Genomic DNA, 13,395 nt, shown 5'->3' with positions numbered 1-13,395 from the left:
GACCCCAGACTCCAGGGTGAACCCTCGTCCCCTGTCAGGCCCCCACTGGCTCCACGCTCTGCCCAGAGGGCCAGCTTCTCTGTGTGACCCTGCATGGCCTACAGTGGCCAAGGGCACCAGGGCCTGGATTGGGCCCCTGGAGACAAGACACCTTGCAGCAAGTTAACTGTGTGATCACTGGGTGTTTTGATTAACAGTTGGCATCTTTTTTCTTAGTTCAAATGTTGTGCTATCTTGACAGAACCCCAGTGGAAACTGGGGTCAGGGTCAGGGTCAGGGAAAGGGGGCATAGACAGCCGACGGCTTTACTGATGAGGCAAAGGGGCTGCCACCAGCGTTCTCCCCCACGCAGTGGCTCCTCACCCCTGACTTCCATGCTGATGCTCTCGGATCACCTCACACAAGAGGAGGGGAGCAGGGCACACGGCTCGGGCTAACCACGAACTGCAACAAGAGCTTGTCTGCGCCTGTTTCTCTCTATGGAGTTTACAAGCAGATATGTGCCCACGAGCCCCTGGGCTGGCTTCCTGGCTTCTCTTTGGCCCCATCTCCCCTGCCAAACCCTTCCTCTCTCAGGTCTTCATCATGGAGGGACCCTCCCTCCTCGTGGGCTTACGTGGGACTTTACCAGCTGGGCACAAGGGCCTCTACCACTCCCACCTTCACCTGTCCCATGCTCTGCACAACCAGGCAAATTCCAGGAGATGAACAAAAGAAGGGTCAGACTACATCAAGATAGTGCCACTTCCTCAAAGTGAGAAGGCAGGAGTAGGCTGGAGAGGAGGCCTGGAGCCACTCCACACAGGCTCAAGGAGAGGGGTCCTAGGAGGCACAGCATGCTACATGAGCCGCCCACATGACCTGGAGAAGCTGCATCCTATCCAGGGAGACTGTGCGCTCCCATCCCATTCCCTCGTGCCCTGAGGGAGGTTTAGGACCAAGGCAAGAGATGGCCTGATGGGAGTCTTACCCACAGAGAAAGATGTACGTGCACAAAAGAAGCCTGGAACAGCAACCCTTGTCTCCTGAACATGCCTGAGTCCCTTGGTCTGACACAGACGCTGTCCCGCCACACTGATCTTACTAAATTAGATGTTAATGCTGTTGCTGGTGGAAGTCATAAATAGGTTTGCTTTGTGTGCTGCCTAAGAGTTTTCAGCATGAGTTTACACCAAGCTTTACAACTCTAGGTATTTTCATTTTAATACACTGCTTTGGCTGCCACAAGGGAACTGCAGAATTTCCTCCCAAGAAATGGAACTTGAAGCTAAGTAAAGAGATGACGCAGGGTATGCAAAATGAGAGAAACGTGAAGTCACGAGACACCCTCTGAGCTCCAATCCTGCTACGAGGCCAGTGCCTCCATCCTCATCTCCAGATTCAACGCCAGCCCAGAGTCCCAGCATGCTTTTGTGCAGGGACCTAAAATTCACGTGGCTCAATTACACCTCACTAAAGCTGAATGAAAAATCGCATGGCAATGCAAAGGACCTAGAATGGCCACAACAGTTTATAGAAAAGAACCGAATGCAGGACGGACACAGCCTGACCTCAAGACTTTTTATAAAGGCACAGCAACAAGGACGTGAGGCGCTGTCACGGATGGCACACAGATTCAGGGAAGAGAAAGAAGCACTGGGAACAGACCGTCTGTCTATGATCAAGTGACTTTGGACTCAAGTGTCAGGGGAATTCAGTGGAGAGAGGAGAGTCTTTTCCACAACTGGGGCTGGAACAACTGAACACCAATTAAAGAAAAAAGAACCTTGGTCCTTACTTACTTTATACAAAATTTCACTCAAAATGGGTCACAGACCTAAATCTAAGAGCTAAAACTGTAAAATTCCTAAAACAAAGGATAAAATCTTAGCGACCTTGGGTTTGAGAAAGATCTTTTACGTAAACTATGGGGAGGAAAAGGGGCAGAAACTCTATAGAAAAAATTGACAAACTACACTTAATAAAAATGTAAATATTTTGCTCTTCAAAAGGCATTATTAATGAAAACAAAAAGCCATCCACAGACTGGGAGAAAATATTTGCAAACTATACATCTGACAGAAGACTTGTATCTAGAATATGAAAGAACTCATAACTCAGTCAAAAGGAAACAACTCTTTTTTTTTCTTCCCCAAAGCCCCAGTACATGACTGCATGTGCTAGTTGTAAGCTGTCCTACTACTTCTCTGTGAGCCGCCACCACAGCACAGCTACCGAGACAGGTGGTGTGGCTCCTCCACCAGGAAGAGCACCTGGGCTGCCGAAGTGGTGAGTACCAAACTTCAACCACTAAGGCCATCAGGGCTGGCTCAACAACTCAATTTTTAAAATGGGCAAAAGATCTGAACAGACATTTCAGCAAAGACATTCAGACGTAAAATAAGCACACAGTAGGATGCTCAACATCAGGAATCATTAAGAAAATGCAAATTGAAGCCAATAAAAAAAAACTAGAAGAGCTAAACAAAGACTGGCCACACCAAATGCTGGGGAGGATATGGCACCACTGGAGCTTTCGTCCATGGCTGGTGAGAATGGAAAACGGTATAACCACTGAAAAATGATTTTGCAGTTTCTTAAAAAATTCTATATCTACCATATGACTCAGCCATTCTACTCTTAGATATTTACCCAAGAGAAGTGAGAGCATTTGTCCACTGGAAATAAATTAAAGAACAAAGTGGGTAGACATGAAGAAAAAGCTAAGAAAGTGACAAAGGGATTATGCTCTCTCCTGCTCCAGGCCTCACTCTCCAGGCAGGTCCTTCTGTTCTCTGTCTCTACCTAGAACCTGGCAGGAGGGGCTGCTGGCCTCTTGGGTGCGTGGTTCCCAGTGGCTATGAGACCCAGCAAGGACGTCCCTTGGGAAGGAGGAGAACTGCCAGTCCTATCAGTGCCCTGAGACGGGGCACCCAAGTCCTGATTTCATCGTCAAGCCTTCCCCAAACCAAATATGGGAAACACGGCCGGGGAAGCAGAGCTGATGAAGAGGCAAGACAGAAGGATGGAGCCACCATGGCTGCCCTAGTAAGTAGGGAGAGAGGGCATGAAAAAGGAGTCAAGCTCTAGAAGACAAGCTGGCAACACAACCCCAGGGCTGCACAACACGACTGACCTTTCAACCCACCCTGAAGAAAATCAGGGCTACCCCTTAGTGACTGGTGACTCAGTGCCTCCAGGAAGGTGCAGAGGAGCACGGAGCTGGGATGGGGAGAGGGTGTCACCCCCTGAAGAGCTCCTTCCCAGTGCCCCGCCTGTGAGGATATGCAGTGGCCGCTGCACACCCTGCTCGGCTAATGCAATGGCGTGGGGCCACCAGGATGAGCCACCAGCCCAGGAAGGAATTCTGCAACTTAGACCAACCTTTCCTGTGCCATGACTCTGAAAAACATCAAGTTGTGGGACTCTTTGGACCACTTTCCATCTGCTCTTTCCCACACTCATAGGGACCTCAGGCATCGCTGCCATGTTGCACAGTCATGAGACAACACCTGTCCAACTTGATTCTCACTGGACTAGCTATGGACAGGAGAGACCTTTCAGATCCTGGCCACCTGGGTGACCACAAAGGAGTGGCCTTGACTTCATCTGCTTCATCTACCAGGCCTGTCCTGACACTGGCTTCATACTCACTGAGGCCCCTCATGCGAGACACAAGGGGTCAGAGAGAACATCCTTTTGGGCAGCCAGGCCTGAAGGGGGCTTTGGAGGCCAAGGTCCTCCCAAACATAAGACCAGCCCAAGCGCTGATGCCAGATACCCCGGAGAGCTGTTAAGCCTCCAGCCTTGAAAGGACAGGTCCCCTGACCTAATGTGGCTCTGCGCACAGCCATGCCTTCAAGGAACAAGGGGACCCGTGGCTGGACCCTGGTTAACATGGGGCTGATGATTCCATCTCCACTGTGTGTTCACTCATCTGTTCCTTCATTCATTCACTGAAGAGTAAGTGCTGTGTCCCCCTTATGAATAAGGGCCTGTGTGGGTGCTGGGGCAGTGCTGACATGGAGCCTGCGTTCTTCCAGCCGGACAGACACACCACACTTCTGATTATACTCTCTCAGCCCTGTGGCACATGGCGGAGATACACAGAGAACCATGGCCTAGTTGGAGGAGACGCCTCACAAAATTCTGGCTTACATCAATGTTACTTCAGGCTGTGAAGCTGTTGTAGAGTCAGAGCAGAATGTGAAGGTTAACAGTCGGCCGGGGGCAAAGGATCAAAGCCTGAAAACCGGTCTGAATGGAAGAATGGGACAGCATGGTGGGGACAGGGCAGCAGAGAGTAGTACCTGCCTGTCCAGGAGGAAGGATCTGGGGACAAGGCTACGCTCCAGCAAATAGAGCATCACTTTGGTTCCTCAGCCATGCTGAGCACTGTCTCCCGCTAACGGTGACGTGCAAACTCTTAAGGAAGGAGACAGAAAGAAAATGAAACAACCAGGGCAGGAAGGAAGATGCGGAGCAGGACAGGTTTCAGCATGAAGAGGTGGCAAATGCAGCTGAGAGGACGCTCCAGGCCACATGGAACAGATGGGACACTGGCTAAGCACAGTGTTGGCCCAAAATTCCAAATGCTATCAAATGACAGAAAGCAGTTTAAAAAGGTCACATAACCATAAGCATGCTAGTGAACCAGACGTGTGCATGAGTCTTGGAAGCGGAAAGCAGCCAGATCTGTGACCAAGAAGCCAGAGCCGAGAGCCACCTTGCAGCTGGACTCCTTCCACCTCTCCATTCCCCGTGAGCACTGGGGGCCGAGGGCCATAGAAGGGTCACCCAAAATGCCGGACTTTCTTCCGTGTACCTTTTAAACAGAAGCGGCCCATGCCCTCCCCACACTGGAGGCAGCAGTACCTGCAGCTCAGGGCAGCGCTGTCCTGAGCATAAGCTGGGTGCATGCCTGGGGCAACAGACTTCCTTTCCCAAAAGTGAGAGGGCGGTTGTGGTGACGTGTGCACGCTGCTCCATGCAGCCCTCTAAGAAACCACACAAAGCCCCCTGGGAAGGCCAAGCAGGCCCCTGGGGAAGCAGAAGAGGGCACAGTCTTCTCCATCAGGATGCTCAGCCCTCAGACACACAGCGCGTCAGCAGGCAGATGCAACTGCAGAGGCACCTTCCAAGGGTATGCCAGCGCTGTCCTGACTCCTCTCACCCCCCACCCATGCACCAGCGTGGTCTACATGCACAGGCAGGGTCCTTCCTCTGCCTGAAGCATGTTACTCCCTGCCCTCTCCCAGTGCATCCTCCACCATGGCTCACAGGCCCCTGCGTCCCACAGCAGCCTCCTCACGACTGTGAACATCCCTGCAATGGTCATCTTGTGCTCAGATGCTCACTGGTCTCTGATGCCACTCGCTTGCCACATCTCCCACATCACTGGCCCCTGGCCCTGCACTTCTCCTAGCCAACTGACTGTCCTGTTCAGTTTCCTATCTGTGTCCTGTGATACGCTCTCCACGAGGGCAGGGACTCTGCTCCCATCTGGGAACAACACATGGACACATTTCCTGCTACGGCCCAGCACCACCTGCTCCTAAGAAATGCCTGACACAGACATGAGTGACTCAGTGCCCAGAGCTGGGCAACGCAAGACAGGAGACCAGCTTAGGAGGGCCGAGCCTCTGTCCCACGGGAAAGACAGGGTGGGGTTCCCTAACCGATCAAGACACACCTTGGTTTATGTGTGTTTCTGGTTAAAAACAACTTATTTCCTCTAGACTAGTGCTTCATTAACACTGAACTCATGCCTGCAGGAAGCTCAGCTAACAGTCAAGTCTTCCCAGATGACACTTCACAGCCTCCTGTGCCTGAGCACTAAGGCTTTGCAGTACTATGCTTGGGGGTCATTTTAAATGGCAAAATCACCAACAAACAGCACAAAACATGAAAAAGTAGCAGTGACAGACTGAGAAAAGGATGCGTGTTCACAGTACAAGAGCTGAAACTAGGAGGAGGAACATCCCTGTGTCCCACCTCAGCTGGGAAGCAGCAGGTCCAACTCAAACGTTTTGTTGCTCTGCACATGCCCACAAATGACTGGGAAAACGCAGAGTACTGATTTGGGAGTTACAAATAAATTTCAGTGAGCAGGCGAAACTTGCAAATATAAAGAATCCACAAATACTGAGGATCAACTGTGTAAGATCAGCTCCCAGAAGTCCCACAGAATGTCAGCCTCAGATGGGTGGGTGCCACAGATGCAGAGCTGCCCAAGGCTACACAGCAGCAGGGGGTGGAGGCAGAATGAAGCCCTGGGGCAGGGGTGGGATAACGACAGCACCCCCTCAGAACAGATGGTTCTGCCTTACTTGGTGAACCCATGTGAGCCTGAGCCGAGCCCCTGGAAGTTCCCAGTAGCAACTCCCTGCACACCAGCCCCAGGGATGCACAGCGCAAAAGGCTGTGCTGGTCAAGTGGGTGCTCTGCTTGCTCCAACTACAGCCCTGCAACTGATTCCTGAAGGAGGTTGGGGTGTAAACAGGAATGTTGGGCTAAGTCAACAGAGCACCCCATGCAGGTACGAAGATGTGGGCCACCCCCAACTGTCACATCCAGCCCCACAAAATCCTTTTGCCTCCTTAACCCAGAAAAAAAGCATCCAACACAATTCAACACCCTTTCATGATAAAACTACTCACCAGCGGCCGGCCCCGTGGCCGAGTGGTTAAGTTCGCCCGCTCCGCTGCAGGCGGCCCAGTGTTTCGTCGGTTCGAATCCTGGGCACGGACATGGCATCGCTCTGAGCCACACTGAGGCGGCGTCCCACGTGCCACAACTAGAAGGACCCACAACTAAGAATATACAATTATGTACTGGTGGGCTTTGGGGAGAAAAAGGAAAAAAATAAAATCCGTAAAAAAAAACCAAAAAAAACCTACTCACCAAACCAGGAAAGAAGGAAAATGCCTCAACATATAACAAAGTCCATCTCTGACAAGCCCACAGCTCACATCAGCCTCAAGTGAAAGACTGGCTGCTTCCCCCTCAGACGGAGAACAAGACAAGGACGCCTGCTCTCCCCACTGCTACTGGACTCCGCATTGGCGGGCCTTGCTATGGAAGGCACCCACATGGGGACGGAAGCGAGACTCTGCTGGCAGATGGCATGTTTCTTATAGAGAGGAAATCCTGATAAATCCACATACAAAAACACCCAAACCATAATAAATGAATTTAGCAAAGTTGCAGGGGACAAGATCAACACGCAAAAATCAGTTGCATTTCTATACAACAGAAATGAACAATGTAAAAAGGAAGGTAAGAAAATAATTCCATTTAGAAAAAAGAATAAAATAGAAAGAAATATGACCAAGACTTAAATGCTTCAAGATCTATATAGTGAAAACTATAAAGCAGTGTTGAAAGAATTTAACGAAGACCTAAGTAAACAGGAAGACATCCCACGCTCACAGGTCAGGAGACTTCACACGGTTAAGACGGGGCCCACAGACGGCTGCGACCCCTACCAAAGCCCCAAACGCCTTTTTGCAGAAACGGGAAAGCTGATTCTAAAAGTCACATGGAGTTGCAAGGTATACAGAATAGCCAAAACAATCTTTAAAAAGAGGAACATAGTTGGAGGACTCACCCTTCTTGGAATCAAAACTTCCTACAAAGCTACAGTAATCAAAATAGTGCAGTTTTGGTATAAGAACAGACGTGAAGATCAATGAAACAGAACTGAGAGAAATAAATCCAACAGAGGTCAAGTGGTTTCCAACAAAGATGCCAAGACCATTCAATGTGGAAAGAACAGTCTCCTCAACACATGGTGGCAGGATAATTGGATATCCACACGCAAAAGGACGAAGTCAGGCCCTGACATCACATTATACACAAAAATTAACTCAAAATGGATCAAAGACCTAAACATAAGAGCTAAAACTCTAAAACTCTTAGTAAAAGAAACATAGGGGTAAGTCTTCATGACTTCAGGTTTGGCAATGGATTCTTAGACATGACACCAAAGCATAAAAAACAAAAGGGAAAACAGGTAAACTGAACTTCATCAAAGTTAAAAATTTTTGTGAATTAAAGACACTATCAAGAAAGTGAAAAGACAAACCTACTGAATGGGAGAAAATATTTACAAATCATGTATCTGATCAGGACCCAGTATCCAGAATATATAAAGAGTTCCTACAACTCAACAACAAAAAGACAAATGACCTAATTAAAAAATAGACAAAGGACTTAAATAGACATTTCTTCAAAGAAGATACACAAATAGCCAATATACACATGAAAAAAACATTCAACACTATTAGTCATGAGGGAAATGAAAATCAAAACCAGAGTAAGTTATCATTTCACACCCATTAAGATGGCCACGATCAAAAAAAACCTGGAAAATAAGTGTAGGTGAGGATGTGGATAACTCAGAACTCTCATAGATCATTGGTGGGAACGTAAAATGTTGCAGCCACTGTGGAAAACAGTTCAGTGGTTCCTCAATAAATTAAACACTGAATTACCATATGACTCAGCAATTTCATTTCTAGGTATATACCTAAAAGAAATGAAAACAAAGACTCGAACAAATACTTGTACACGAATGTTCACAGCAGCACTATTCACAATAGCCAGAAAGCACAAACAACCCGAATGTCCATCAACCAATTAATGAATGAATAAACAAAATGGAAACATAGGGGCCGGCCCCGTAGCCAAGTGGTTAAGTTTGAGTGCTCTGCTGCAGCGGCCCAGGGTTTTGCCAGTTCGGATCCTGGGCATGGACATGGCACCGCTCATCAGGCCATGTTGAGGCGGCGTCCCACATGCCACAACTAAGATACACAACTATGTACAGGGGAGATTTGGGGAGATAAAGCAGGGGGGGAAAAAAAGGAAACATATTCAGCCATGAAAAGAAATGATGTACTGACACACTACAACATGGATGAACCTTGAAACATAATGCTAAGCAAAAGAGGGTAGATATGAAAGGCCACGTATATATCATATAATTCCGTTTATAGGAAATACGCCGTATAGCTAAATCCACTGAGACAGAAAGCAGATCAGTCGTTAACGGGTTGGGGTAAGTGGGGAGTGACTGCTAACAGGTACGAGGCTTCCTTTTGGGGTGATGAGAATGCTTTTGAACTAGTTAGAGGTGATGTTTTTCAAAACATTGTGAATGTACTTAATGCCACTAGATTGTACTATTTTAAAATAGTAACCTTTATGTAGATTTCACCACACACACACAAAAAAAAGAAAAAAGAAGAACTATTTGAACCCTAAGGAGACAGTGAGTATAAAAGAATTATTGTTGGGGCTGGCCTGGTGGTGCAGCGGTTAAGTGCACATGTTCCGCTTTGGCAGCCCAGGGTTCACCGGTTTGGATCCCGGGTGTGGACATGGCACCACTTGGCAAGCCATGCTGTGGCAGGCGTCCCACATACAAAGTAGAGGAAGATGGGCACAGATGCACAGTCTTCCTCAGCAAAAAGAGGAGGACTGGCAGCAGATATTAGCTCAGGGCTAATCTTCCTCAAAAAAAAAAAAAAAAAGAATTATTGTTAATTTTAAAAATTAATATGGTATGGTATGATAATAATGGTACTGTGCTTATATATTAAAAGAGAGTCCTTATCTCCTAGAGGTGCACATGCTGAAATATTAACAGATGAAGTAACATTATGTCTGGATCTGGATGGGGAGCAGATGGAGAAAAACGGAATAAGACTGGCTGGGAGTTAATTTCCAGAATGTCTGATATTTTCAATTTACAACAAAAATATTAAAGCTTCTGATTTTCAAAGTTCATTAATAACAGGTACTGCTTTCCTTTCTCAAGAGTGACTTTCAAGGGTGACGGAGGTCAGAGTTAGGTCATGCAGCATCCCAGCACCACCTGACACTGTTTCCAGGAAAACCATGTCCAGAGCCTCCACTTGCCACGTCATCTTTCTTAAAGCTCACCTGCCATCTCCTCCTCTTTCTCCACAGCCTCTCTCACCCACTCAGCTGGGCGCTGCCTTTGGGGATGAAAACACTGGGATAGAGCACGGAACACTGGAACAGCTGCAATGGCCAGTGACGTGACCCTGAGTTATCACTGACTGGATAATAAATCCTTTTCCAAGCCAAGTGATTTCTAAGTAAAAGACTGCAATCAAGTTGAAGGAAAACCAATCAAATTTCCCACTAACAGATAATTTAAAATAGTTTTTGCTAAAAGGTGACTGCAACTAGGACTTTCAGCATTTCTTCCAGTCTCCCTTCTAGGTAGGAACAAGGTCTGAGGGCTGATGCAGTAATGCCTACAGCAGTGATTTCAAGGATAACAGATAATTGTGTGGTTTTCTTTAAAGCCCTGAAATATTAGGAAATGCATCTTTAATACAATTTTAATATTTGATTTTTTGAGAATTACATTTTTGCTTTTGCTCAATTCTGTAGTAAAAACAACTGATAAATCAATCCTTATAGTCACAAACAATTAAATCTGTAATATTTTAATATTTTTTTTGTTGCAGAAAAAAACATGCTCAGTAAGACTTCCAAGAATAAGTCTATGGCATTAGTATGAAATCAGCAGGAGGTAGGAATGTGTGAGACTGAACTACAACAGCAGGACAGCCTGTCTGTCTGCGTGTTTATATGTGGGTAAGAGCATCAAACTAGGGCAGTATTCAGAGCCAGTAGCACGTGCAAAAGAATGAAGTAAAAGTTTTGTTTTTTTTTAATTGTAAGACATCAATATTTTTAGTAGGGGAAAATTTAATCCCTTGTTTATTAAATTTATCATGAAAAATTTCAGATAGCAACTTAAACATGTGAAAGGGATACAGATTTTTTCAAACTCTTTCCAACAGACAGGTGGACATAAAAGGCCCCTGACCTGCACCAGCGGTTCTCAGACTACCTGGAATGTGTCAGAAATGCACATTCTTGGGCCCCAGGCCAGACCTGCTCAGTCAGGGATTCTGAGAGGGAGCCCTCGAGTGATTCTGAGGCATATGACATCTGGGAATCACTGGCCCACACCATGGCTTAAGACTAGGAAGAACGACACTGACCAGAAACGGACCATCCATCTCTCAGTGCCACCTGCTTCCAGCCGCACGTATCAAGACCATCCACGACGACGAAGTGGTTCAGACACAAAAGGAGAACAAGGCCCACACTACTCGTACTTGCTTAGGAGACACAGGGCTTGAGGAGCAAACCATTTTAAATGGGCAACTGACTGCAAATTTCTCAATTTAGCCACACGGTGTGTGTTAGCTATTACTTAAAAACAAAAAACTCTCAGGAAGTTAGTCTTCCCCAAAAGAAGATCCAAATCTTGCTCTGCCATTAAATTTGGGGAGCGGCAGGGTGGGAGCCTGAATCACACGAGGTAATGCACGTCTTGCGGACCCCCGTTCCTTAAACAGCTCAGTGAGGATTTGGAAGTCAACGGAATGAAGCCTTCTGTTCCCTACCCTCTTTCAAAGAAAGGGTTGATGCCACAGAGAGCTGGTTTTGGCCGGCAGCTTCTGATTTTACTGCTTGAGGCCCTGCAGGTCCTGGGATTGGGCCAATGCAGCATCGCGATGGCCCACACATGCGGACAACAGCACTCCAGAGGCCGGGGCGGGGGCCCTCAGCTAAAACGACTGGATGCCAGCCCCAGGACCCACACACTCGAGCTGACTGCACAGCCAGCCAGGACTCTCCTGCTCACACTGCTTCACGGGGCTGGGCAGGGGAGGTTCTCTCCCTGTTCGTCTAAAAGCCAAGCTCCCTCAATCTGTTCCATCTTCTCTACTCATCTACATCAGAACATTCGTGGAGAGCTACGTGCACAGGGCTCCAAAGGACTTTCAGAGCGAAGAGCATGGAAGAGCAGTTTTCTCTCCTTCCACCGTCAGACACACTCTCGAGCACATCACCACTCCCAGGGGAGAGCACCGTCACTGGATGGGTCAGCTGTGACACCATTCCTAGGGGACATTTCAGAAATCAGGTTCCACCACCCAAACCTCAGGTTGCTTTAGGCCACACCCAGGTATCTATAAAAGGTAGGGATATTTGTCTCTCTCTAGGTATTTAGAAATGCTTATCTCTTTCCAGATGGCTCCTCTAATGGGAACCCCAGGAGAGCCCATTCCCACAACCGCTTCCTCGGTGTCCTACAGCTGAGAAATACAAACATTCCCTCAGACAAAAAATTAAAGTTGTAACAATCGGAATCAAAACACTGAACACCACCCTTCATAAAAAGGGGAGCCAAGGATCTTGGCTCTCAGTACGAGCGCCCAGTTACCCGTGAGGACACTGCTTACCACTGTTCACCTGGCCGTGGATGGCGGCGGGGATGGGCACCACATGAGTCCCGTTCTGCGTGACAGTTTTTATGGGTAGCTGGTGCTGACCTAGAGGTGCCTGCTGCACTATGGTGACCGTCTGGACAGGGGTGGCCTGTGATGTCTGAATGATCCGGCTAGCAGCACCTAGCGTGGCATGGCTAATCGCAGGAATAGGTTCTACTTTCACTGAAATTAAAAAAAAAAGTAAAAAAGAAGAAATGACACCACCTAATATTACTAGAAAGCTTATAGAAATCTCACCAGTTTAAAATAAAATAATCGGGTGGCTAGCAGATCTGCTCTAAAACCAGGCTAAGTAACATGTTAGGGAGGAGTTGGGATGAACAGGTCTGCTGGGTTTCTAAGAGCTTGAAAAGCCGCCTGAAGCACGTGCTTCCGCTGCTCACCTTTTACTTCTCTGTGATCTCCATTCTCTTGCGGCTCTGCCTTAGGAGGGGCCAGCACAGCTGCCTGAGTGACCACAGTCTGCCCGGCAACAGTGTATGTGTTTGCTGGGGCCAGTCCGCCCACGCTGGTGACAGACACTGCTGGGATCTGGTGGACGACGTGAACTGTCTGCACGACGGGCTGCTGGGAGGTCGAGGTGGTCACAGGGGTGGCAACAGCGTAGGTGACGGGCTTGATCGTCGGAGGCAGCTGCCGTTGCACAGCGATTAAAACGGGCTGACTAGACAGAGGTGAGCCTGCCAAGGATGAGGAGGAGGGGAGCAGAGATGAGGCTTCGAGTCCCATGTTCCTCCAACCAGAGTTTCCCTGAACCAAATAGCTACAAACACTCACCAACCACACACAGGCTAGTTTAACAAAACAGGACACAGTCCCCTGCTACCTTGTAATGGTAAAGTCACTCATGATGAGAGAAATGTATTTTAATGGGGCTATTTAATTTGTAAGAGGCTAAAAATGCCATCTGCTCCATCAGATTTCTTACAGTACCTCTTCCCACAGTTCTTTCCTCATGAAAAAGAAAACGTCAACATAGGATATGGGAACAAGCTGCCCACGGAGGCTCAAACGAGGGGGCCACACTCCCCTGGGATCAGTGTTCATCTTACAATGGGTGCAAGAGACC

At 47.9% G+C, this 13,395-nt stretch overlaps 1 protein-coding gene across 1 annotated transcript in view; it reads right to left on the bottom strand.

The window, feature by feature from the left end:
* Positions 1 to 13,395, bottom strand: part of FOXK2 (forkhead box K2) — a gene marked incomplete at its 5' end in the record, with an annotated part of 78,610 nt that overhangs the window by 3,198 nt on the left and 62,017 nt on the right. Inside the window, 2 exons of the mRNA XM_046676352.1 lie at positions 12,279 to 12,488; positions 12,710 to 13,006. Of these exons, the coding sequence (XP_046532308.1) occupies positions 12,279 to 12,488; positions 12,710 to 13,006 (507 nt within the window). The remainder of the gene's footprint in view (positions 1 to 12,278; positions 12,489 to 12,709; positions 13,007 to 13,395) is intronic.

Source organism: Equus quagga, chromosome 11 (assembly GCF_021613505.1).
Source record: "Equus quagga isolate Etosha38 chromosome 11, UCLA_HA_Equagga_1.0, whole genome shotgun sequence".
Taxonomy (NCBI): domain Eukaryota; kingdom Metazoa; phylum Chordata; class Mammalia; order Perissodactyla; family Equidae; genus Equus; species Equus quagga.
The sequence above is the reverse complement of the archived record's forward strand: the minus strand, read 5'-3'. Positions and strand labels throughout refer to the sequence as shown.